We start from the raw sequence: 25920 nt of genomic DNA, 5'->3' as shown, positions 1-25920 counted from the left end.
CCAGTCCTTCTCCTTGGCCCAGTTGAGATGCTTCCTACATTGGCTCAGGCTCAGAAGTGGCTTAACCCGAGGAACCGACAGTTGTAGCCCATCTCCCGGATGCGTCTGAATGTGGTGGTTTTTGATAATTTTCTCCTGCCACATTTTGTCCTTTCAGTAGACTTTCCATTGATATGCTTGGACACTCTGTGAACAGCCACCCTCCTTAGCTATGAACTTCTGCGTTTTACCCATCCTATGGAGGGCATCAATGATGACCTTGTCGCCAGTTGTCAAGCCTGCCGTCTTCCCCATATTGAACCCAACAGACAATTGAACCAAACTGAAGCAATTTCTTGACACCTGGGGAAACCGTGCAGGTGCTTTGAGTTGAGTAGATGATTAGTGTGTGACACTCAGTTTATAACTGTGGCCCCAACAATTTGGGCTGATTTCTTCACAGTATTAAATTTTTTTTTATCCCTGATTTTGTGGATTTTATGAGCTGGAAACCCAAATTATGTAAAAATAAACAAATACCTGAAATTGTTTAAAGTGTGGGCCCTGAATCTATAATCTATTACTGTTTAACTTTTTGAATGGAATTATGGAAATAAACCTTTCCATGATATTAATTTTTTTAAAGGGTCTGTATATATATATATATATATATATATATATATATATATATATATATATATATATATATATATATATATATATATACATACACACACACACACACACAATGTATGTAGGGCGGGTTTTAAACCATGCGTCTACAGAGGCAAAATGAATATGCTTTATGTGTCCCTGCTAATTTTTGTGCACCTCAGACACAGGACGCACATCAAATGAGATCCGATAGACAGATTGATCGAAGGATTTCTGCAGATTGATCCTGTTTGTAAACAGTTCTTTTTGTATTTGGAAAAATTTATTATTTGGCTTCCATGTTTATCCCCACATAGAAAATGTTATTTTCTCATAAAGCTGCTCACAGTTTTGGCAATATACTTTAACTACAAATAAAATAAAACCTTTATTTTTTTTTTCTTAATGATGTTGGACAATACTTTGTTCATTTTCCTTTGTCTGTTTGTATACTATAGTATACAATTGTATACTATACTTCATACGCGTTCTTACTATTTGTATATGTCCATTTTGTCAATAATAATAATAATAATAATAAAATCTGTAACATAAGGAGAAAAGACACGTCTGTTCCAAAATTGGAACAGAAGGAGGCAGTAATGTACCATTAAGCTGGTTGCCAACCGCCGTAAAAAAGGAAAAGAAGAAGGAGACGGCGCTTTACTTTGCGTAACATCAATAATTCTTCTTGAATTTGTACCGAACGTACGCAAGCCCTGACCGAGTACAGCAATCACTACTTTAGTGGTTCAGTATTCATGTCTCGGTGTACGTTGAAGCTTTTAGGGCTTGTTAGCTTGGTTTAGCTTAGCTCGCTAGCCGCTAACAAAGAGAACAAAGAGCCACGTTGGTCAGTAAGGTTTTAGTGACACATCGCTAAACACAGGTCAAGTGCGAACGTGTCGGGATTATCGTGTGAAAATGTGTGCAAGACCAGCAGCAAAGTACGTGAAGGAATTTAGTGGAATAAAAGAGGAGAACGAACGTCAACTCCTGGACGCTGTTTGCAAGCAGCCTCGAGTTGTGTTAAACACAGCAGGTTTGTACGATTCTCACGCTCACTTTTTAATCGTTAACAATATTCCTGTGTTGATATTTCAATGGAATGCATGGTATTAATGTCCAGATGTTGTGCGTAAAACAACGTTCAAGTTTTTTTTTCCTTTGTTTGCCCCCCCCCCCTTTTTTTTTTTTGCTGGCTGGTTTTAAGAACATTTGGTCATCCCAAATGAAATAAGTCAAGAAAATATGAGCATTTGAATTATTGACGTTATCCACCAAACGGTCATAATTGTTTCTATGTAAAAAAAAATATTCTAATTACTATTTAAACTTTTGTTGTCTTTACCGTTAAAGCCACAGGAGAGAGCCTCATTATGGTTGTTGCAATACACCAGAAGATCTGGGATCTGAAATGTCACGATGAGGCAGTCATTTTGCATTCAGATATTAACATAAATAAGTAACATAAATGGTGTTATTTCTGAGATACGAGTGAATATGTATGAATTTGTGAAAGTGTCTGAACGATTGCATATCTTTACATGTGTTAGGATCAGTTATGCACTTGTATCCGCAGAGTTTGAAGGCCAACATGACGATATATATATATATATATATATATACACACACACACACACCTTCGATATAATCGTGAACGTTGCTTTAACGATGCGCAATTTTCCATTATCCATTATCGAGTATTCATACCGTCTCGACAAGATAACAACAAAATGGGTGCATGGATGGCATCGGAGGAAGAGAGACAGGAGGCATGAAAGTCCTCATTAACCGAATCAGCGGACATGATTCAGTCATGTGACTCAGTGGCAAGCAAAACAAACGCTTGCTCTCACTCTAGTGGGCCAACTCTGAGCAACCTTCTCACGAATTTAGCAGCTTACCAGTGGGTGATTGGTAGCTTTGTGGAAGGCATGTTTTTTTATTTTTTTTGTTGGCCAATAGGAAAATGGCACAGGCCACTCGATTTATGTGCGGGCTTCCCAAACGAGGCCAGTTTAAAAGTGAAACGAAGAGAATGAACAGTCCTGTTTTTATCGTATATTCACTGGAGAATGTATTCATTCGGAATAACATTTACAAAGAAAGCGGCACGGTTGTCGACTGGTTAGAGCGTCAGCCTCCAGTTCTGAGGACCGGGGTTCAATCCCCGGCCCCGCCTGTGTGGAGTTTGCATGTTCTCTCCGTGCCTGCATGGGTTTTCTCCGGGCACTCCGGTTTCCTCCCACATCCCAAAAACATGCATGGTAGGTTGATTGAAAACTCTAAATTGCCCGTAGGTTCGAATTTGAGTGTGAATGGTTGTTTGTTTGTTAGTTTGTGCCCAGCGATTGGCTGGCAACCAGTTCAGGGTGTACCCCGCCTCCTGCCCGATGATAGCTGGGATAGGCTCCAGCACACCCGCGACCCTAGTGAGGAGAAGCGGCTCAGAAAATGGATGGATGGATGGATTTACAAAAAAAACGGTGCACCGTCAAAGTCATCTCGACTGCTGGAGAGGCAAATGGAGGAGCGAGCTAGCATAGACCTACAGCCGGACCATGAGTAAATATCTCACTGTCCTGTCACCAATCACCCCCTGTTTTAATTATTAAAACTCTATTACCAATACCAGCTGTTAAACTTATCACCGGGAATAAAAAAAGGTTTCACGGTCATATTGTCATCGGTAACTGTATTGTAATACATTTTTAAAATAACCCTCCCAACCCTGAGTATGAGGAATACGAAAAACTTTGTTGATGTTGATTCCACAAGCACGCGAAAGAAAAGATAAATCTGCACAACGGACTCTGTAAACCTTTGCCGAGTCATTGAGCAAACATGTACTGTACCATATGAGTAGGCTTGGGCATCATTTGAATTTGAGCGATTCCGGTCTTGATTCTGGTTCCTCATTTTGATTCCGGTTCCAAAAGATTCTTGATTCCAATTCTTTTAGGGGGCTGCAAAAATGTTTGCATGGTTTAAATAAAGGGTGTTCAAATTCTGAACGTCCGTTTTTTGAGCAACCTGCAGCATAGACTTAAATTAACATTTGACGCAGGCTTCTTTATAACCCATATCAATATCAAACCTATGGACTAAAAGGCAATGTGTGTGGAACTTACCCAGTTGACTTAATATTCATTAATTAATGTTTCAGCTTAAAGTTAAATATAGCATTGTTAAAATAGTTATTTGCGACTGTTTTATCATGTCAAATGGTTTATATGTGCAAGTTTTAACTTGACTTCTTGTTTTAAGCATGTAGCCTTTTATTTTGGCTCAGCATTTTGGCATGTAAAATAACTTCACACGACACCGGTTAAAATGAAAGTAAAACAAGGTGCAAGGAAAAGAGTAATGAATGGAACCCAATGCTCTGTAAAACGTTGATTCCTTTACCTACCCACCGATGAGACACAAGGTTAGTGTTTGTGATACTGTGAGACAACGTTTTTGTGAATTTTGTCTCAATTCATTGTGATGTAAAGTTGCTAGTTTTATCTTTGGTGAAGTTTTAACTCAGTGTTAAGCTTTGAAGGAACCTGCGTTTTAAAATCTCCTAACTTCCGTGGTTCCAAGCGTGTTCGTTTTCGTGAAAGAACGTCGTTCACAACAATGTATAAAAAGCAACCAATTTATTCCTGACAGAGGAGTCTATACATTTTGCAGAGCTCTGGGTTCGTAACTACCCTAACTTATTCTTAGCAGATACAGTAGTAGAACAAAACTATCTGACTCTCCCCCAGACTTATACAATGTTTCAAACAGGCCGGTGTGGAATCGCTGTCGTCCGATTGGTCCGTAATCTGACGTCATCGTTGTTCGGCCAAATGATGACTATTTGATCTGGGTCCAGACGTCGCCTGCCGATGTCTCCTGCATTCAATGTTTATAGTGGCTCCCCACAGTTCCTTTCTTCTTTGCCATCTGTCTCCAAATACCCCCTGATGAGGGCCACATACCCCCCGCTGGGGGCCTTCCTGCAATATACTCCTATACTCCAATACACATTCTCTTCCAAACTAGTTAGAATTACATATTAGAATATAAAGTATTCTATATTCCCTTCAATCCCCCAAGTTGATCTTCTGATAATCAGAAGATCAACAACCCCTATACCTACTAACTATTTCACTACAATACTCATTATTCTATTCTAAGCACATCAAAACTAAACAATTCAGAGGATATACCGGTATCGTTCAATGGAGCGAGCGATTCCATGGCCACCCTGTCCTCGTCCAGGCACAGCAGCTGATATTGGCCGTAGGGATCCTTACCCACAAAGGTCTTGAGGACAATTCTGAGAACCAGGTTCCTGAGACAAGGGGTAATACAACATCCACAAATAGCAAGCACAGCCATGACAATTATGGTTGTTGTTGCCAACGTCAGTATGAGACCTCTCCATTTACCAAACATCCTATTAAGCAGGCTGTAGAAGGGGTTGTCCTCCACTCCAGACATTGATTTAAGTTTAACAGACATGGCTTGGAAACCTTTCATGGCTCTGGTGATCTTTCCGTTCGGCGCCGTGTTATTGGGGATAATTGTACAGCAATGTCCTTTAATTCGAGAGCAGGCACCCCCTATTCCACTAACATACTATCCAGGACCCACCTATTTTGGAATGCCATGAGAGATGTAGCTGATAGTTGCTCATGGATGCCCTCCGCTAGTTGGGAGGTGAAATTCACCAATCTTTGAATTTGGTAATGGTGGTAATTTATGAAATCAACATTTTTATTCGGAGTTACCCATATAAAAAAAATACACTCAAGTCCTGCGGAAATTTGGCAGCGAGCTTTATACTCATCCGGGACACCTCTGGGAATTCCAATGGCATCCAGGTAGGTGGGGTATTCACCTTCTTCCCAAGCATTTCCGCCCACATTAAAGCCACTGACCATACGGCGGAAACGGTTCAAGCTGCCCCACATCAGTCACGCTCCCATGTGAAATCCGCCATTTGAGTGAGTTCCTGCTCAGAGAGGGGCTTAATCACTGTGGGAGCTATCATAGAGACCAACGCACAAGTGCCTGTCCATTCCCCGGGTAGGAAGTCCCGCAACAAACCACCTCCACACATCCACCACAAATCAGACCACATCTTACTTAATCGGGCCGCATCATAATATTCAATGAAAAGCGTGAAATTACAAAACTGTGGATCTAGGTGGCCCATTGATCGGGAAAGTTTGTTATTTGGGCCCAAAGTTACCTTACTCTTATTTTGTGTGATACAGGGAAGGGAAGGGACCATATTGACATCATAGAGGGGAGCACCTTACACCTTCGTCAGAGGATAAACCTGATCCCAGTGCTGGCACTCACCCTCCAGGTTGTCATTAGTCATCAGCTGGTAGGCACAGGTCAATTTGAACTTAGTTGCAGCAGTATAATTCTCCTGGACCACAGGGTTTACAATCCAATTGAGGTTATTCATCGTAGCACAAACAAGACAGTCTTTTTGATAGATTTTGACTACGTCCCTACCTTCCATAGTAATTTCCTTAAACCAATAATTACCTAGATTAATTCATTATTCAGGTCATATCTCGTAACTTTGGAGGTTCGAAAAACCACTGGATCTGCATTTTTTTTTTATACTGGTACTTTCGCAAATTTTCTCATTATCGGACAAGATGAACTTTGTGTCGGACGTAGCCAATTAATAATAATCTGTCCTAGGGGATCGGCCCCCGAGACATCTATACCCAAGGTCAACAGTACGGGATGTCTGTCCCCCGGGGTAACCGAGTGCATACCACCCCTTTCCAATTTGATCCTGTCCTTCCACCGCCAATTTCTATTCTTCGTCGGCTCCCAGTATCCCGGTTTCGAGTGGGTAATCACCTGCTTGCAACTGTAACACAAATCCACCTGCTGGTTCGCTTTGAACCTAAGGTTCACCGGATACCGGCCAGCTCCTGCATGTCCTGTGCTCAAAGCGCACGAGTAAATATCGTATCCCGCCGGGTCGCCCCAGCGTGCACAATTTACCACCTTATACAATTCAAATTGGTATACCGTCTTTTCCCCCAATGTGTAATTCTAGGGCCCCTGTTGGCTTCACGGCCCTCTTTGTTAGTCGTTCTCCTTGTATTGAAGGCATTCCAAAATAGATTCCTGTAACTATAATCAGGGAGATCATCAGAGTCATTATTATAACCTTTGACCAGACATACAGGATGTACATATTTCCCCCTATGTTAAATGACTAATTTAACACCAAAACACAGTATCCACACACAACCCCATACACAAATCAGCAGGTCGTCTCCTTCCGTCGGAGAGGCCCCTGACCAGACCTGCAAACATTAAATTAATCACTACTCTGCAAACGATAACCGTGCCAATTGACTACATAATTCCTGTATACATACTCCAGAGAAGGGACAAGTCGGCAATTGTCACCCAACATTGATATTATTCCCCAACCAATTGTTAATTTGTCTCACAAAAGTGTAAATGTCATTAAACCAAGAATCACATAAAATCAGCGTTAAGTCAGCACACCAACATCCTGCAATACAACAATAACACTATCAAGCTCCATCCTCCTGGGCGTCCTGTAAAATAATGTTATTTCAACAAATCAGTCATTCAACAGTCTGTAGACCGTATTCTCTAGTCAGTCACACGGTCCTTGGTAACTAAAGGTCTATAGTCTCTTTCACGTGATCACATCCTTCACTACTCCTGTCAGCCAGCTCAGTAGTGCTCCATTTCTGCTTTTAATTAAGACGACACAAACACAAAACATAAACAATTAACATGACATGACAAGCGAGACTTCACAGACAATAACATTAACCTGGACCCAGGAGTGAATGTCCTCTCACATACACCACACAGACAAAACTGAACACAGCACACTTATTGGTTGAACCATAACACCTAAACCACTACAGACCAGGCTTCTATCCATATCATTAATTAAACGATCCTATTGTAAATCTCCTTGGCCTTTGCAATACCATAAACTCGTAAAACTCACACACGCCTGTCATAAAGCTGCCCCCATCCCCCAGCTGAGGACGCCTGTGTCCTGTCATAAACCATTTGGTGCACCCTCACTTCAAGTGCTCTCTTAAGCACTCATCCATTTTCTGAGCCGCTTCTCCTCACGTAGGGTCGCGGGCGTGCTGGAGCCTATCCCAGCTGTCATCGGGCAGGAGGCGGGGTACACCCTGAACTGGTTGCTAGCCAATAGGACACCTACAAACAAACAACCATTCGCACTCACATTCACACTTACGTGCAATGTAGAGTCTCCAATTAATCTACCATGCATGTTATTGGGATGTGGGAGGAAACCGGAGAAAAGCCACGCAGGCACTGGGAGAACATGCAAACTCCACACAGGCGGGGCCGCTGATTGAACCTCAGTCCTCAGAACTGTGAGGCTGACCCTCTAACCAGTCGTACACCGTGCCGCCACTCTCTAAGCAATATATCAAATCCCATTCACCAGCTCAGATAGCAACTTGGACGTCATTTATTCAAACTCCGAAGCGTTTTCTTACACCAAAAACCTCCCGTACTGTTTTCAGGCTTTTATCCCAGGCACGCAGAGCCGCTCTGGTCCGCTCTGCTGACCCGGGAAAAGAAAGTCACGATGCTACTCTGGCTTGATCCCATCCGCCGGGTACACGCCTGAATTTATCTATTATTTAATTTATCTTCCAGAATATCATATGCATACCTATTTATACATACAATATGTATGCCTTATTTATTTAGTTAATAAATATAATGGGTACCCTTTGAAGCACTTTATAACATTTTACATATATAGTCATATAATTTCATTCATCAAAGTTCTAAGGTTTACTTTATATTGTGTACACAATTTATAAAACGTATCGCACCGAATATTTATACCATTCACACTTAGTCCACGTTTTTTTTTACAATAGAGGCCTGCGCAGGACATGTTTGGGACAAGTAGAATCACTTGTCCGATCTGATGACTAGTGGAAACTCATACGTCGAAATATAATGGTTAACCAGCGCTTTGTCGACAGACGGCACGTTTTCTTTTGCACAAGGATAGCCTTTGGGCCATCCGGAAAAAGTGCCGACAATTATTAATAAGTACCTTATGCTTTGGACTGGGACCACCATTGTCGGTTCGGTCCATTACCACCACATAAATTCGGGCCTTGGCCCATCTCAGTGTGTCAATTCCCTCTTCGTTGTAGGGCAAACACTGAAATCTTGACATATATCACAAAAAAAACACAAAAATCTTTTACCTTACACAGAAGATCAGGGTGCCACCAAAAGCGCAGCTTGTTCAGCATTGACACATAACTTTCCTGTAGGTAACATCAGTCTCCTAGGTTCTCCTTGTCATCATACAAACCACAGCTTCTCCTTGTCATCATACTCAGCACCTGTCTCTTGCCACTTACGCTTGTCTTCCTTTGGCGCCTCCTCCTTCATCATCCTTTCGATAGCCTGCTATTTCTTTCGCCGCCGCATCCGCTGCGCCATTCCCCCGGGCTACCAGAGTGCCCGCTTTCGCCTGTCCTGGACACTTGACCACAGCCACCTCCACCGGCCTATCAATAGCCTCACTCAGTCGTTGAATCAGCTCTGCGTGGGCCACTGGGTCACCAGTGGTCGTAACAAAACCCTGTCGCCTCCATGCAGCCAGATCAACAAACAAACATCCTACCACATACGCCGAATCAGAATAAATTGTAACACACTGACCTTCAGATAACTCTAGTGCCCTGCACATGGCCAGCAGTTCCGCAGCTTGAGCGGAGGGTTTCATAACATCATTTATGGACCAAAGCGTTGGGATTTCAGAATTTGGGTTTCAGTGATATCTTCTATGGCCTCTTGCTTACAAAGATACTACGGCACGTTAACAAAAGCAGTTGGGTTTACCTCGAATGTTACCGGAGTCACGGATGTACACAGACCCCTCGGACCACAGTGAGTCCGGCAGCGAGCTCCACAGCTGTGCGGCGTCCTCATGGTCCGAGAGTTCTCTGCCATGGAATCGCGCTAAAGTCACATGCTCCAACACCCCTCCGTCCACCATGGTACCTTGAATGCAAAAACATTCAGTACTAGGAGAGTACAACACATTGGGTATTTGATCTTGTTGCCAATCATTTGCCAAATGGCATTTTCTCACCATGGGTCCCAGTTCTCTGGCTTTATGACCTAATGCTAGTGCAAGTGATGTGTGGAAAAGATGTCAAGTTTATCATAAACCACTCACTCTGCTCTGGTGCCAAGGTGGACGCAGCCACCACACCGTGTTTCCCTATGTAAATTCCTGTACTATTGAGCCTCCAATTTCCTTCCTGTATCGACTCAAAAGCTTCCCTATAAACAAAATCGTCATTTTTATCATAAAACCGTGTGAGATGGAGTGGGTCACTTGGAGGACGATAGGGGGCAAGAGAGTCGATTCAGGGCTTCCACCGCAGGAAGGCCGAGTAAACTCCGCCTCCCTCCTTTGTTTCAGGTTTTAGTCGGGCGCAATATATGTCAGCAGTTGCTTCCGGAAGTTCATGTTGTATCATGTTCCATCCGGAGGACAACTTCTGTCCACAGTTCATCATGGTCCCATCGGGGAACCGTATCGTCAGTCCATCCGGGCTACAAAGGATGGTAGCCCTGGTCTTGATAAAGCAGATCTCTGCCCATCAGGTTCACTGGAGCCCTTTTTTCATGAGGACAAACTGATGTTCATGTGTCTGTCCAGCAATTTCAGTCTTTAATGGTGTCGTAATCGGCAGACTCATGGGCACCCCTGCACAGCTCATTCAGGTGGTTGTCTTCCCTTAACGGGTTCAGAGGCTCCGTCATTCCTCCGTCCCCTGGCTCCAGGCTCATTGGGCATTCAGACCAGTCCTCATCGCAGTAGTACTGGCGAGATGGCTCTTGTTGCTGTGGAGCCTGCTGCGGACGCTGTTGCCGGGCCGCGCCCAACTCTCCCTCGTGAAGCTTTGTAGCCTCCTCTTTGAGGTGTGGCCTCTCCGGGTTCCACTCAATTGAAGCACGCTTGGTCCGTTGGAGGTCGGCAAGGGCTTCCCCTGCCCCCTTTGGTGAATCCCCTGTCACGACTTTCGCCTCGTCTCCTCGTGGACCCCTGCGCCATCCACATCTGTTTCTCTGCTTCCATTTTTCTGTCCTTTTTTTCTTCTTGTTTGTTGTCAGTGGCCAATTTACGGGCTTGGGCTAATTGCAACTTCAAAAGTTGTTCCTGCATATCTTTTACCTCGTCTGATGCTTTGTGTTGTCTGTCGACAAAAAGTTTCAAATGGTGTGACACATGACGATTAAAATAACTATCTTCCCCTTCCATAAGGTCAGGATCTTTAATAAGTTCAGTCCTAACTTCCACCGGCAAGGTGTCAAGTAAAGCTATTCAATAAATAACATTTGCCTCCCTTAAACGGGAGGGATGTGACCCGGTCTCATCTGTCCAAATAGTTATACAATTTTCGAAGTGAGAACTGGGATCCATGAGAGGTTTGACGTCCAGAAGCTTCGGCACCGTTGGGGAAGAGGACGGGAACATGTCGCGGATGACTGCAAACACTATAGGAGCAAAAGGGGCAAATAAAATTTCAGGTTCGACATTATTCAGACCCGACCGTGTCAAAATATCATCCGATTGGTGAACCGAAATGCAACAGGCGCGTATCAGTCTCACTATGTCACCACACGCCAGTCTCATGTCGTCCGTCAAACTTTTCAGCCCCTGGATCCAAATTACACCAACAGCAGCCAGTCCGGGAAGCCGCTTCTGTAAAAACTCAACATTTTTTAAAGACAATTTGTATATTTACCCACCTCTTTGAATGCGGTGACGTTACTGGGGCCGTTTTCGGAAAGGTCCGTAAATTGTATTTAGCGGGGGAATTTGTCGCTCTTTTTTTCTGAACAGCTGTAACAGCTGCCATGGCAGGGCACACCAGACAATCTTCTCAATTTTTCACTCTTCTTTTTTCTTATTCAACCTTCAATTCTCTCTCCACCCTGCAGCATCCAACTTTTCCTTCATCTTTTCCTTTCAGAATAACCTCTCTGTTACGTGAAACAACTTACATTCCTTTTTCTTTTCCACACACTTCTTAATCCTGTTTGTTTCTTGTTCTGCCTTTCTCTTTCAATCCACAAATCCGACACATATCACATTCATTACCTCGACACTCGACTGTCCAATTCACAACCCCGAGTTTTGGTGGCACACTCATCTTATTCTAAATCGGTTTTTGGGGGTCCCAAAATCCCCAACGTCTACCGAAACGTTACAATTTGAAACCGCGTCCGATTTCAAGTCAGTCTACGACGGGACAAGTAGGTACCTTGTTACCCTACTTCCAGGATTTTCTCTGATCCTGGTCTGTCAGGTCCCTTGTTACCCTGACGTCAGGTCCTCCGTTACCCTGACTTTAATTATGCAATTTTAACAACACAACGTCTTATTAACTATAGACAACAAAACAACTGTACCACAAGTCTCCCAAATTTCGTAATTTCCAATGCGCAGAATTCGTGATATACTCAAACAGGCTTCCGCTCACCTTTTTTATTTCGGTGCACCGGGGAGATTTGCAGTCCAACTGAATTCCTGTCCGCTCCTCTGTCTTTTTATCTATTGTTCCTTCAGGATCACGTCGCGGTCACCATTTGAAGGAACCTGTGTTTTAAAATCTCCTAACTTCCGTGGTTCCAAGCGTGTTCGTTTTCGTGAAAGAACGTCGTTCACAACAATGTATAAAAAGCAACCAATTTATTCCTGACAGAGGAGTCTATACATTTTGCAGAGCTCTGGGTTCGTAACTACCCTAACTTATTCTTAGCAGATACAGTAGTAGAACAAAACTATCTGACTCTCCCCCAGACTTATACAATGTTTCAAACAGGCCGGTGTGGAATCGCTGTCGTCCGATTGGTCCGTAATCTGACGTCATCGTTGTTCGGCCAAATGATGACTATTTGATCTGGGTCCAGACGTCGCCTGCCGATGTCTCCTGCATTCAATGTTTATAGTGGCTCCCCGCAGTTCCTTTCTTCTTTGCCATCTGTCTCCAAATACCCCCTGATGAGGGCCACATACCCCCGCTGGGGGCCTTCCTGCAATATACTCCTATACTCCAATACACATTCTCTTCCAAACTAGTTAGAATTACATATTAGAATATAAAGTATTCTATATTCCCTTCAGCTTGTAATGTTTTCCTGTATGGTAATTGTTTTCCTGTATGGTAAAGTAAAAAAAAGTATTTTATTTTTGTGTCTGACATCAGCCCTAAAAGCCATCAGTCCAAGAGTGCAATCCACCGTTGAATTTGTTAGCTGCCTCAATGTTGGCATAGATGTATTTCATTGTTTCACTCACCCAATTGATTCTGCGCGGTGTCGGCTGAGGCTCGGAGCGGGAAGGAACGCGTCAGACTTCTACACATCGTGAAAGCCTCCCTTGCACATCCATCCATCCATCCATTTTCAACACCGCTTATCCTCACTAGGGTGATGGGTATGCTGGAGCCTATCGCAGCTAACTACAGGCAGGAGGGGGGGTAGACCTTGAACTGGTCGGCAGCCAGTCGCAGGGCACATATAATCAAACAAACCATTCACACGCACACCTATGGGCAATTTAGAATCTTCAATCAACCTACCATGCATGGTTGTTGTTTTTTTTGGGGGGAGGGGAGTAAATCGAGAGCGAAATTGCAACTGTCGAGTTGTTTTCAGTTTGTGACCGTGTATGACTGACCACTTGTCAAACAGAACAACGGAGACGGACGGTCCTTGACAATTCACGATTTGGTCTATGTGAGGGACCAGACAAAGTACGGCTCAAAGACCCATGATGAAGAAGGCAAATTATGGACTCAGGTGTTCCCTTGCCCGGATGTGGGTCACCGGGGCCCACCTCTGAAGCCAGGCCTGGAGTTGGGGCTCGAAGGAGAGCGCCTGGTGGCCGGGCCTGCACCCATGGGGCCCGGCCGGGCACAGCCCAAAAGGGTAACGTGGGTCCCCCTTCCCATGGGCTCACCACCTGTGGGAGGGGCCATAGGGGTCGGGTGCAGAGCGAGCTGGGCGGTGGCCAAAGGCGGGGACCTTGGCGATCCGATCCCCGGCTACAGAAGCTGGCTCTAGGGACGTGAATGTTACCTCTCTGGCAGGGAAGGAAGAAGCTGGTGCGTGAGGTCGAGAAGTTCCGACTAGATATAGTCGGACTCGCCTCCACGCACAGCTTGGGCTCTGGTACCACAGCTTGGGTTCTGGTACCAGCTTGGGCTCTGGTACCAGAGCCCCTGGTGGACGAGAGGGTAGCCTCCCTCCGCCTTCGGGTGGGGTGATGGGTCCTGACTGTTGTTTGTGCCTATGCACCAAACACCAATTGAGAGTACCCACCCTTTTTGCAGTCCTTGGAGGGGGTGCTAGAGAGCGCTCCCGCTGGGGACTCCATCGTTCTGCTGGGGGAATTCAATGCTCATGTGGGCAATGACACTGAGACCTGGAAGGGGGTGATTGGGAGGAACGGAACCCCGATCAAAACCCGAGCGGTGTTCTGTTATTGGACTTCTGTGCTCATCACGGATTGTCCATAACGAACACCATGTTCAAGCATAAGGGTGTCCACACGTGCACTTGGCACCAGGACACCCTAGGTCGCAGTTCGTTGATCGACTTTGTGGTCGTGTCATCGGACTTGCGGCCGCATGTCTTGGACACTCTAGTAAAGAGAGGGGCGGAGCTGTCAACTGATCACCACCTGGTGGTGAGTTGGCTCCGATGGTGGGGGATGATGCCAGTCCGACGTGGCAGGCCCAAACGTATATACCCGTTGGTGGCCTATCGGGCCTTTTTGGCCTGTGGGACTCCTGAGGCAGCTGATGGGTACCGGCTGGCCAAGCGGAATGCAGCTTTGGTGGTCGCTGAAGCAAAAACTCGGGCATGGGAGGGGTTTGGTGTGGCCATGGAGAAAGACGTCCGGACGGCTTCGAGGAAATTCTTGTCCACCATCCGACGTCTCAGGAGGGGAAAGCAGTGCACCAACAACACTGTGTATAATGAGGATGGGGCGCTGCTGACCTCGACTCAGGACTTTGTGAGCCGGTGGGGAGAATACTTCGAAGACCTCCTCAATTCCACCGACACGCCTTCCCATGAGGGAGCAGAGTCTGGGTTCTCTGAGGTGGGCTCTCCTATCTCTGGGGTTGAGGTCACCGAGGTGGTTAAAAAGCTCCTCGGTGGCAAGGCCCCAGGGGTGGATGAGATTCGCCCGGAGTTCCTCAAGGCTCTGGATGTTGTGGGGCTGTCCAGGTTGACACGCCTCTGCAACATCGCGTGGACATCGGGGACAGTGGACAGGGGTCCGGTTTGGTGGCCTCAGTATTGCATCTCTGCTTTTTGCAGAGGATGTGGTTCTGTTGGCTTCATCAAGCCGTGACCTCCAACTCTCATTGGAGCAGTTCGCAGCCAAGTGTGAAGCCACTAAAGTGACGAAAGGAAACAAGACTGTTTGGAAGTAGGAATTATTAAATGGAAATTAACTGTAATGACAAATTTGAGAAATATAAATATTTATTGGGTCATTATCACTCAAACAATGACCGTGTTGTATTTTACCCTGTTTTGTATTTACACAGTTACTGTACATGGATTTTCAATGTAAACTATACATTGAGGTGTCAAATTTTAATTATTTTTGACTAGAAATAAAATAGTCTTGGTAAGCTTTCGAGTTTTTGCAGGCATGTTAACTTTTTCTGCCCCATACTCTGGGGTGGTAACCACAACGTATGAACATGCCCTATCTTGGCAGAAGATACTTCACGTAGACATTTCAAATCGGATCAGATACACTGGGGGAAAAGTATTTGCTACTCAATTAGCTAATGATAGCTCCGAGTGCCTAATTAGGTTATTTGTTAATAGCTACGCAGTACGCACCATTACAAGCCCCTGCCGAGTCAGTGCCGACACGTATAGCAATTCAAGAGGAGGCATTGAAGCATCACTGTGTGGTCAACTGTCATTTCATAGATTGTGTCAGGGTTGTAAATCAAGCATTACCTGGTTAACATAATGTGTGTAGCAATTTTGACCATAGATATGAAGACTATACGCCAGCACTCTATAGCAGCTAGGCTGACCAACGTGCCTATGTGGCGGCCATGTTGGGAAGGTCACTGCCTTCAAATGTAATGGATGGAGATTAAAATTAAGTCATAACCTGCTCATTTCTCAATTTATTTACATGAGGTTTTTTTTTTTTGTTAATTTCAAAACGTGTGCATTTTTATTTCTTAAAAAAAAAAAAAATGAAACGTACTGAGGACCGGGGTTCAAATCCCGGCCCCGCCTGTGTGGAATATGCATGTTCTCCCCATACCTGCGTGGGTTTTCTCCGGGTACTCTGGTTTCATCCCACATCCCAAAAACACGAATGCTAGGTTGATTGAAGACTCTAATTTGCCCGTAGGTGTGAATGTGAGTGTGAATGGTTGTTTGTTTATGTGTGCCCTGCGATTGGCTGGCGACCAGTTCAGGGTGTACCTGCCCTCTTGCACGACCCTTGTGAGGATAAGCGGTACAGAAAATGAATGGATGGATGGATATATTTTTCTCATTAATTTGATATATCCGTGGCCTTATAACCTCTAAACATCGACAATTAATTTTTTTACCATTTTATTGGTGCGCATAATAACAACTACATTTGGGAAAATGTCCACATTTATTGATAAGTATCTTGTTTGCAAATCTTGTTTCAATTCATATGAGCAATCTCAAAAATTACAGTTGCAACTTACAGAAAAATTACAGTTGCAACTTACAGATCACAGTAGATCTGTAAACTGTATGTACCATTTGTAAAACAACTTATTTAGAGATTTTTTTAAATTTTAATAAAAATAAATTGAATAAAAAGCTGAAAACACAAACAATGACTCTATATGAGGTGAGCGTTAGTCAGCACAAACAATTAGCAACCCCTCACCAACACATTATTTGGATTCCCACATAGTTTCCAGGCAGGACACACCCTCTTCCAACTGGCTCGAGGACACGCGATGCTGCTCTATCCCGGAGGAACAGACCATACTGCTGCCAGGTGGGAAAAGAAGTGTGGCAGCGTTAACATGTTTCGCACTAACACTAACTGTTGGATTTATCTCACCAAACATTATAATGAATAAACACAAAAGGAATGAAGACGTTGGTCATTTTACTCATTTTACGCATGGGAGATTGTTCAGGTTACAGCCTCTCAACACGCTGTAAACAATCTCTCCCGTCGCTCCTGCATTTATTTGAAAATAGGGAGGTTTCTAAGTTTACAAGACATAACGTACTAAGCTACAAGACACAACACACTAAGGGTAGGGTTTCAAGGTGAAAACATGGCACCTGCCACGTCCCGGCCACGTCCTTCTCTCAGATGATTCCTGCTGAGTCATCTTCTTGAAGGCGAGACATCTTTCTTTCTAAACATTGTCCATAATACTAATGCAAGCTAAGCAAATAAATGATAACTTCTACAATATATCTAACACTAACCCACCCTTAACCCATCCTAAACCACATTAGGCCCTAACCATAAACCTAACCATAACAAACTTCTTTGTTTTTATTTCATACAAATGTGATTCATGTTTGGGATAGTCATCTTGTTACATCTGCGTAGCCTGCCCTTTCCGTGATGCAGGAGCCAAATAAACGATGGAAACTATGTGGGAATCCTAATAAGGCCTCTCCAACTATTAGCATGCATCGCATTAGCTTGTAACTTACATCTAACTAAGAAGGGAATTTCACCTTTTCCCTGTCAGGAGTCAGCGAGTCACTCGCATGATTTGTTTGTCTGGCGTAACCCAACCAGTTTTATCCATGCTTTAATAAACCCATGTCCCAATTAACGTCACAAACTAGTTTTTTAACTGCACATAAAATTACTTATCAAACAATATATCATATGATACATATTGGCATTGCTTCACACAAAGTGTCACTCTCGAACTGCATATGGATTTCTGATCTTTTTTCTTTCTCTCAGCTTCGTGCATGTTACATCACGCAACTCACAACACTTCAGGTTCTACGGTGCTTGTGTCAGAATAAGTGTTTCAAAATAAGAGTGTGTATGTATAAATGAACTAAAATTTCTCTGACAGGCCGATTCTGGCCCGCGGGCTATATGTTTGACGCGACTGCGCGCTGGCCGCGGTTTTTGCTTGCATCAGAAAAACATCCTGTTTGGACCGAAACAAAACTGAAAATACACTTTTCACCATTTTCGGCTGCAACATTTCGGTGGCCAAAATTTCAGTGCATCACTATTATGACATTTAAATTTGGTTATTATCATGTAAACCATGGAAAATGGCCGGATGTCAGCTCTTGAATTAAACTCTTATGAGCTATTTTCTTTGTCATCATATATTTGTTTTTGTCATCATATTTTTCCAACAAATGTACCTTTTAGTAGTACCAGGCATTAAAAATGTAAAAGAATCAGAAGAATGTTTTTTCCCCATATGTATATATCCATCCCTCCATCTATTTTCTGTACTGCTTATTCTCACTAGGGTCGCGGGCGTGCTGGTGCCTGTCACAGCTATCTTCGGGGGATAGGCGGGGTACACCCTGAACTGGTTGCCAGCCAATCGCAGGGCACATATAAACAGACAACCGTTCACTTACATTCACACCTACGGGAAATTTAGAGTCTTCAATCAACCTACCACGCATATTTTTGGGATGTGGGAGGAAACCGGAGAAAACCCACTCAAGCACGGGGAGAACATGCAAACTCCAAACAGGCGGAGCCGGGATTTGAACCCTGGTCCTCAGAAATGTGAGGCAGATGTGCTAACCAGACATTCACCGTGCCGTCCATATGTATATATTTATACATAATTGACTTCAATGTAATATAAGCTTTTAGTATGCAGTATTCTTGTATTTGATTTCTTCCATTGTAAACAATACATGTGTACTAACTCAGTGGCCGTCACTCGCTGCTGTTTTTCATTGTGTACAGAGCCACAACTCTCAAACTGTTGACCTTTTTGCTCCACCTGGATATTAAATGGTTCTCTTCATTTTTATTTTTCTCAAACTTCCCGATTTCCGGAGGGGTCCCTGACAACGAGTAAAGCCTGTACACAGGCTTGAGGGCTCCAAGATGGGCTTCCGGACAGTACTCACCCGTGCTAGTTTGTGCCATGCTATCAATGCCATCGATCCCCTGGTGGTAACCCTGACTCTTGTGTGCATCGAACGCAGTTTCCCTATCAGCAGAGGAAAATCTACTACATACATGTATATAGCTGACTTTGCTCACACATCCATAGCCTCGTGAGCTGCGAACTCAGCTTACATCCCGCCCTTTTCCTGTGGCTAACGCCAATGTGTGCTAATGCGTGCCCACGCTTGGAGCTAACTGGTTAGCACACCACAAAGAGCTAGTAGTTCCAAATTATGCTTTGTGCATCTTCTTTCCATGTGAGGAGTGGAGAGTCCACAGGATCGTAGCAGTTTGTAGCCATTTCCCCCTCCCGGCCCATGCTGTCATGAACGGAACAGAGGATAGGACCCAAAAATGCATGACTCCAAAACAAATTGACAGTTTCAAAAAGAGAGGTTTAATATACGGGCAGAGGTCGGTACACAGGCAGGCAATCCAAAAAAAGCAACAGTATCCAAAACCGTGAGGCAAAAAGGCGAGGTCGATAATCGGAACAGGGTCTAGTCTTACTGTGAGTCTGTGACGTGGAAACAAGGAATGCTGAAACGCGACGACAAGGTACAATGAATTGGCGACTAGAAAGAATGAGACACGAGGTTAAATGCAAGGGGTAATTAGGGTGAACAATGCACAGGTGGTGAATATGCTCTCAGGAGCAGGTGTGTATGAGACGGGGAAGAACAACCGGAACACACACCCATGACACATGCACAGTTGCACACACAGAGGCCTTCACACTTCAAGGCATCTCTAACTTGTCGACAGACAGGCGGTCATCGGCAAACTGTTTGTTTTTTAGTTTACTGGCCTTTAAGACAGAGTAAGAGTGCTGCTGTCGTGTATGTGTCTTTTTTAAATACCAGTACCAAAAAAATTGTACTTTACTACTTTTAACGTCAAAATACCCCGGTCCGGTAATTGTATTGGTACTTGGTGTAACACTACAAGGAGGGTCTTAGCCCCCAGGAGATGCACAGGATGTGAGCGAACGTAGACCACGAGCACATTTCAAAAATGGCTAACAAAGACTGAGAAGTTACTGTTCTATGTTTTTGGACAGATTGAACAAAGCAGTTAACAAAGATAGGCGGGACGGTGTACGACAAGTTAACACATCTGCCTCACAGTTCTGAGGACCGGCTTCAAATCCAACCTCGCCTGTGTGGAGTTTGCAAGTTCTCCCCATGCGGTTTTCTCCTGGTAATCCGGTTTCCTCCCACATCCCAAAAACATGCATGGTAGGTTAATTGAAGACAAAATTTTCCGTAGGTGTGATTGTGAGTGCAAATGGCTGTTTGTTTATGTGTGCCCTGCGAATGCCTGTCAACCAGTTCAGGGTGTACACCACCTCTCGCCCGAAGTCAGCTGAGATAGGCGCCAGCACAACCACGAACCCAGTGAGGAAAAGCAGCTCAGAAAACGGATAGATAGATGGATGGATTAACAAAGATACAATACTTGGTAAAATATACACAGTTTCTGTGTGCACGCACATGGCTTTCAGTTTAATTACACATCATGAAACCAGTTTATTTCTTTACATTCTCTTTTACTGTTTTAATATTTATACTTTACAATGGTGCTATTTTTATTTATTAAAAACACTGACTGCAACTCATTAGCATTTCAATTCATTTCAGTGGGGAAACTTGATTTCATATACGAGTAATTCGAGTTATGCGTTTGGTTATGGAACGAATTAAACTCATTACTCAAGTTCCAGTGTAGAAACAACAATGCACTACATTATTCATAGCTTGAGATTTGAATTTACCTAACCAAATGTGTTTGTCTTCTTCTGTTCTGCAGACGTCAGTGAAAAATATCTCCGTCCTTGGCAGCAGGAGCCAGATTCCCTCCATGTAAAAAAGGAGGAGGAAGAAGAGCACCCTCTCATTAAAGAGGAAGCTGAGGACCCCCATTACATTAAAAAGGAGCCAGTAACCACCCTGATTAAAGAGGAAGAGGAGGATGATCTCACCGCGTTACCATTGTACTTTGTTCCTTTGAAGAGTGAAGATGAAGACAACGGTCAGAGTGAAGAGAAGAGAGAAGCGGACCCTCCAAGCAGCAGCTCAGGTCAACCCACAACAACAGAAGGTGATGGAGAGCACTGTGGAGGATCCCACGCCGATAGTGACAACATAACGTGCCAATCTCCTGACATTGATGATGACCATGATGAGGATTATGATGATGAGGATTATAATAATGATGATGATGATGATGGTGATGGCGATGAACACTCTGAAGATGATATGGCACGTGACAACAAAGGCTGGAAATGTTCTCAGTGTGGGAAAACAGGTAGATCAAAAGGGCATTTGAACGTTCATATGAGACGACACACTGGAGAGAAGCATTATGTCTGCTCAGTTTGTGGCAAAAGCTTCTATGACAAGTCAAGTTTAACCACACACACGAGAATACACACTGGAGAGAAACCCTTTGTCTGTTCAGTTTGTGGCAAAAGCTATTCCGCAAAGGCAAGTTTAACAATGCACACAAGAACACACACTGGAGAGAAACCATTTATCTGCTCAGTTTGTGGCAAAAGCTTCTATGACAAGTCATCTTTAACATCGCACACAAGAACACACACTGGAGAGAAACCTTTTGCCTGCTCACTTTGCGGTCTAAGATTCTCTCATAAGGCACCTTTTAGAAGACACAAAAAAACACACACTGGAGAAAAACCCTTTCCTTGCTCAGTTTGTGGTAAAAGATTCACTCAGAAGGGAAACTTAAAAATACACACAAGAACACACACAGGAGAGAAACCTTTTACCTGCTCAGTTTGTGGTGAAAGTTTCTCTGTAAAGTCGAGTTTAATATCTCACACAAGAACACACACTAAAGAGAAACCTTTTGTCTGCTCAGTTTGTGGTCTAAGATTCTCTCAAAAGGGTCAATTAGGGAAACACAAAAAAACACACTGAGGAAAAAACATTCAGTCGCCGTGTGTGTACTAAAATATTTTAAGGTAATGGTTTTAAGAGACACGTGCTGCTGAGAATAGCAATTGTTGAATCTTTTTAAAAACACTGAAGAAAATTACTCTGTTTTAATCTGTAAACGTGTTTGTGATTTTGAATAAAATACAAAAGTAAATTTTTTTGACAATGATGTAAAGACTTTAAGCCAATAATTGGTTCTGTGACAGAACCATTGTCAAGTACTCTGTCCTTGTTTAATTGTAAATAAATGCACGAACATGTAAATAAAAAAGATGTCAATTTGAAAAGGAAGGAGAAGAAGCTGTGCTTATTAAATGACCTGAAATAAAATTACTTGTTGCACTTGTATAACTGCCCTTCATTACATTGTAAAAAAAATTAAAAGAACAACAAAAATAGGTCAATTATAACGAACATAAAAGAGAAAAGCAAGTCCTCCCAGGATGTCTCAAGAGCTTGAAGTCATACAATACCCTTAAATTATATTTATTCTCCCTTTGACGCAACATGCTATTACCTGGTAATTTATGTGTTTTTCTTTGAACATGATTTGTGCTGTTTCGTATTGTATTTGAGCAAAGAGTTTTAATATCCTATATCAAACTCTCTTGATTATCCTGATAGTTGTCTTTCCTGTAAAATATGTAGTTTTTATTGAAGTCCAGTAATTGTTGGCCCATTTATCTTATTAGCAGAAGGGAATGTAAAGTGATGTGTTATCCTAAGACCTGTATTGTTTGATTTATTACACTTGCAGTCAGTGGTTATGCTCAACACACACACACACTCAACGTGAGCATGAATGTCAAATTAATGATGGCCTTTTAGGGATTTATTTGGACCGCTCTTTTTTACTGCGTGGAATAGTCGAACAAGGTGTGTCAGAAAGGACAGGCATATGAGAGTGTTTCAGTAGTGAGTCTGAGAGGAAATCAGGAATTACGGTATGTCCCTGATGGCCTGTCACAACATTCGTTTGGGAGATAGAGGAGATGGAATCGTGGTGGGGGGAGCGCTAAAAATAATGACAAAAAGATGTGTTACACACCAAAAGGTTAAGGTTTTTTTTTTTCTGATTCCCTTTAAAAAAATAAAATAAAATAAAATTAAACCTGTTGGTGAGAAGGATAAGTCCACCATAGTAGCTGGTGTACAGAGAAGATCACAAACTGCAGAGGGGTGTAGTTGAAAGAAGAATAAAGGAAGGACTGAATGCAGTGTTCAAAGGTCCGTACGCCTTCATCAATGGAAAGAGAGTCATGCCAGAATCACAATTAAGAAGTGACAAATTCCAACAAGAAAGTGAGTATGGAGTTTTGACACAAATGTTCAGGGTTTCACTACCAATATGAAATATATTCTGATATTTGATACAGTTACACACTTTTAAAGTGGTATTATTGGCTGTATTTGTACGTTTGAGCTAAAAACAAACGTTTTACTAATATCTATCAATGCAAGGGGTTTAAGAGATGACAAAGGAAGAGTTTTTTTCTGTTCTGTACAGGGAAAAAAGTAAGCATTATTTTCTTACAAGAAACACATTCTAAACAAGAAGATGTCAAATTTTGGTGTAAACCACCAGGTGTGTCAAACTAATTTTTGTTGCGGGCCAAGTTACGGTTTCCCTCAAAGGGGCATTACGACTGTGAAACCATATAAATTGCCAATTGTCTCATATTATTGCATATAGACAATAAATTGATGGATAAACATTTGTGAAATTAGAAGTATAATAGGTTGTGCAGGTACTGTAAAAAAAAAAAAAAAGGGGGGGGCGGGATTGGTAACAAAAATAGGCGGCACGGTGAACGACTGGTTAGAGCATCTGCCTCACAGTTCTGAGGTCCGGGGTTCAATCCCCGGCCCCGCCTGTGTGGAGTTTCCATGTTCTCCCCTTGCCTGCGTGGGTTTTCTCCGGGCACTCCGGTTTCCTCCCACATCCGAAAGACATGCATGGTAGGTTAATTGACGACTTTAAATTGCCCGTAGGTGTGAATGTGAGTGCGAATGGTTGTTTGTTTATATGTGCCCTGCGATTGGCTAGCAACCAGTTCAGGGTGTCCCCTGCCTCCTGCCCGATGATAGCTGGGATAGGCTCCAGCACTCCTGCGACCCTTGTAAGGATTAGCGGGTCAGAAAATGGATGGATGGATGGGTAACTGTTGGATTTATCTTGCCCAACATTATAAAAAATAGACACAAAAGGAATGAAGACGCTGGTTTCTTTTTCTCATGAGGAGGGCGCATGGGAGATTGTTCAGATTACAGCCTCTCAACACGCTCTGAACAATCTCTCCCGTCGCTCCTGCATTTATTTGAAAATAGGGAGGTTTCTAAGTTTACAAGACATAACGTACTAAGCTACAAGACACAACACACTAAGGGTAGGGTTTCAAGGTGAAAACATGGCACCTGCCACGTCCCGGCCACGTCCTTCTCTCAGATGATTCCTGCTGAGTCATCTTCTTGAAGGCGAGACATCTTTCTTTCTAAACATTGTCCATAATACTAATGCAAGCTAAGCAAATAAATGATAACTTCTACAATATATCTAACAGTAACAAAAATATGCGTGCAATATTTAAACATTATTGATTACATATGACAATTTAAAATTTTGGTAGAGATTCTAGCAATAATCATGTAAGATGATGCACATGATTTGCTTTTGAGGGACACATAAAATGATGTGGCGAGCCAGATCTGACCCCTGGCCTTGTGTTTGACACCTGTTGTCTACTCTACACATTAAGGGAGATCAACATTATTTCAGTCATGGCACGTCTCGGTCAACAGGGTGCACTATCCTACAAAATAACTTCTCAGATGAGGTTGTGGCTCACACGGCTGATGTCAAGGGGCACTGGTTAATCCTAACAGAAATTATTGATCACTTGAGGTTCATCCAAGTCAACGTATACAATTATTACAAATCCAACAGATATTGTAATTGGAGGTGAGCTTAACACATAATGACTTTTTGGATAGATTTCCCAATACATTCTCTACCATTCATCCTAATTCAATTTTTACTAACTTTTGTAATGAACAAGGCCTTTTTGATGTTTGGAGACACATAAATCACAGAATAATTAGATGCTCGAGGTTCAGCACAACTAAAATTTGAAATGTAGGATTGACCACTGAACAGCTCTGATATTTCTGCTGCAGCACTTACTGATCATTGTCCTATTCACCTCTACATTAAACCAAAACAACAAAAAAATTCCCACAAATAAATACTGGAAGTTTAACTCCAGTCTGCTTAAAAAATATAAATATTATGAACATAATTAAAGAACATGCAAATCCCACCCCGGCCCCGCCTGTGTGGAGTTTGCATTTTCTCCACGTGCCTGCGTGGGTTTTCTCCGGGCACTCCGGTTTCCTCCCACATCCCAAAAACATGCATTATTTGGAGACTATAAATTGCCCGTAGGCATGACTGTGAGTGCGAATGTTTGTTTGTTTCTATGTGCCCTGCGATTGGCTGGCAACCAGTTCAGGGTGTACCCCGCCTCCTGCCCGATGACAGCTGGGATAGGCTCCAGCACGCCCGCGACCCGAATGAGAAGAAGCGGCTCAGAAAATGGATGGAAGGATAATTAAAGAGATTATTAATCTACATGAAAAAAAAACTGTAAAAAAAAAAAAAAGGTCATCCTATTTTTGTGACCTTGAAACAAGAAGATAGGGAGGAAACAGTGTGCTATTTATTGATAATATTGAAATCACAGATGAAAAAAAATAATCTCCTCTGAATTTCTCAAATTCTACAGCAAACTGTATCCCTCAAAATTTTTTTGAGGGATACAGTTTGCTCTGACACATTTATCAAAGGTATTGGTCTGGTCGCCAGCCAATCGCAGGGCACACATAAACAAATAACGATTTGCACTCACATTCACACCTATGACCAATTGAGTTTCTTTAAATAACCTACCATGCATGTTTTTGGGATGGGGGAGGAAAACCCGTGCTGGCATGGGGAGAACATGCATACTCCACAGAGGCGAGGCCGGATTTGACCCCGAGTTCTCAGAACTTTGAGGCAGATGTGCTAGCCAG

General features: G+C 43.2%; 1 protein-coding gene across 3 annotated transcripts; it reads left to right on the top strand.

The window, feature by feature from the left end:
• Positions 1-1278: 1278 nt before the first annotated feature.
• LOC133411796 (gastrula zinc finger protein XlCGF17.1-like) lies at positions 1279-22179 on the top strand. 3 transcript variants are annotated; one of them, XM_061694483.1, is made up of 3 exons: positions 1279-1675; positions 16670-16756; positions 20702-22179. In XM_061694483.1, the coding sequence occupies exons 1-3, from the start codon at positions 1558-1560 to the stop codon at positions 21829-21831; spliced, it is 1335 nt and encodes a 444-aa protein (XP_061550467.1). In that variant the 5' UTR covers positions 1279-1557; the 3' UTR covers positions 21832-22179. The 3 variants fall into 3 exon arrangements, with proteins under 3 accessions (XP_061550467.1, XP_061550468.1, XP_061550469.1); XM_061694485.1 differs by lacking the exon at positions 16670-16756 and adding an exon at positions 19953-20130 and having other exon boundaries at positions 1603-1675; positions 20702-22178; XM_061694484.1 differs by lacking the exon at positions 16670-16756 and having other exon boundaries at positions 20702-22178.
• Positions 22180-25920: the final 3741 nt, after the last annotated feature.

The sequence above is a fragment of the Phycodurus eques genome, chromosome 13, assembly GCF_024500275.1.
Source record: "Phycodurus eques isolate BA_2022a chromosome 13, UOR_Pequ_1.1, whole genome shotgun sequence".
NCBI classification, from domain to species: Eukaryota; Metazoa; Chordata; class Actinopteri; order Syngnathiformes; family Syngnathidae; genus Phycodurus; species Phycodurus eques.
Note: the sequence above shows the minus strand (reverse complement) of the source record. Positions and strands in the feature narration are given on the sequence as shown.

Coding starts and splice junctions, on each gene's coding strand:
- LOC133411796 (XM_061694483.1), top strand. CDS start 1,558: ATGTGTGCAAGACCAGCAGCAAAGTACGTGAAGGAATTTAGTGGAATA. Junction 1,676..16,669: donor AGTTGTGTTAAACACAGCAG/GTTTGTACGATT, acceptor ATTCCCACATAG/TTTCCAGGCAGGACACACCC. Junction 16,757..20,701: donor ACAGACCATACTGCTGCCAG/GTGGGAAAAGAA, acceptor TCTGTTCTGCAG/ACGTCAGTGAAAAATATCTC.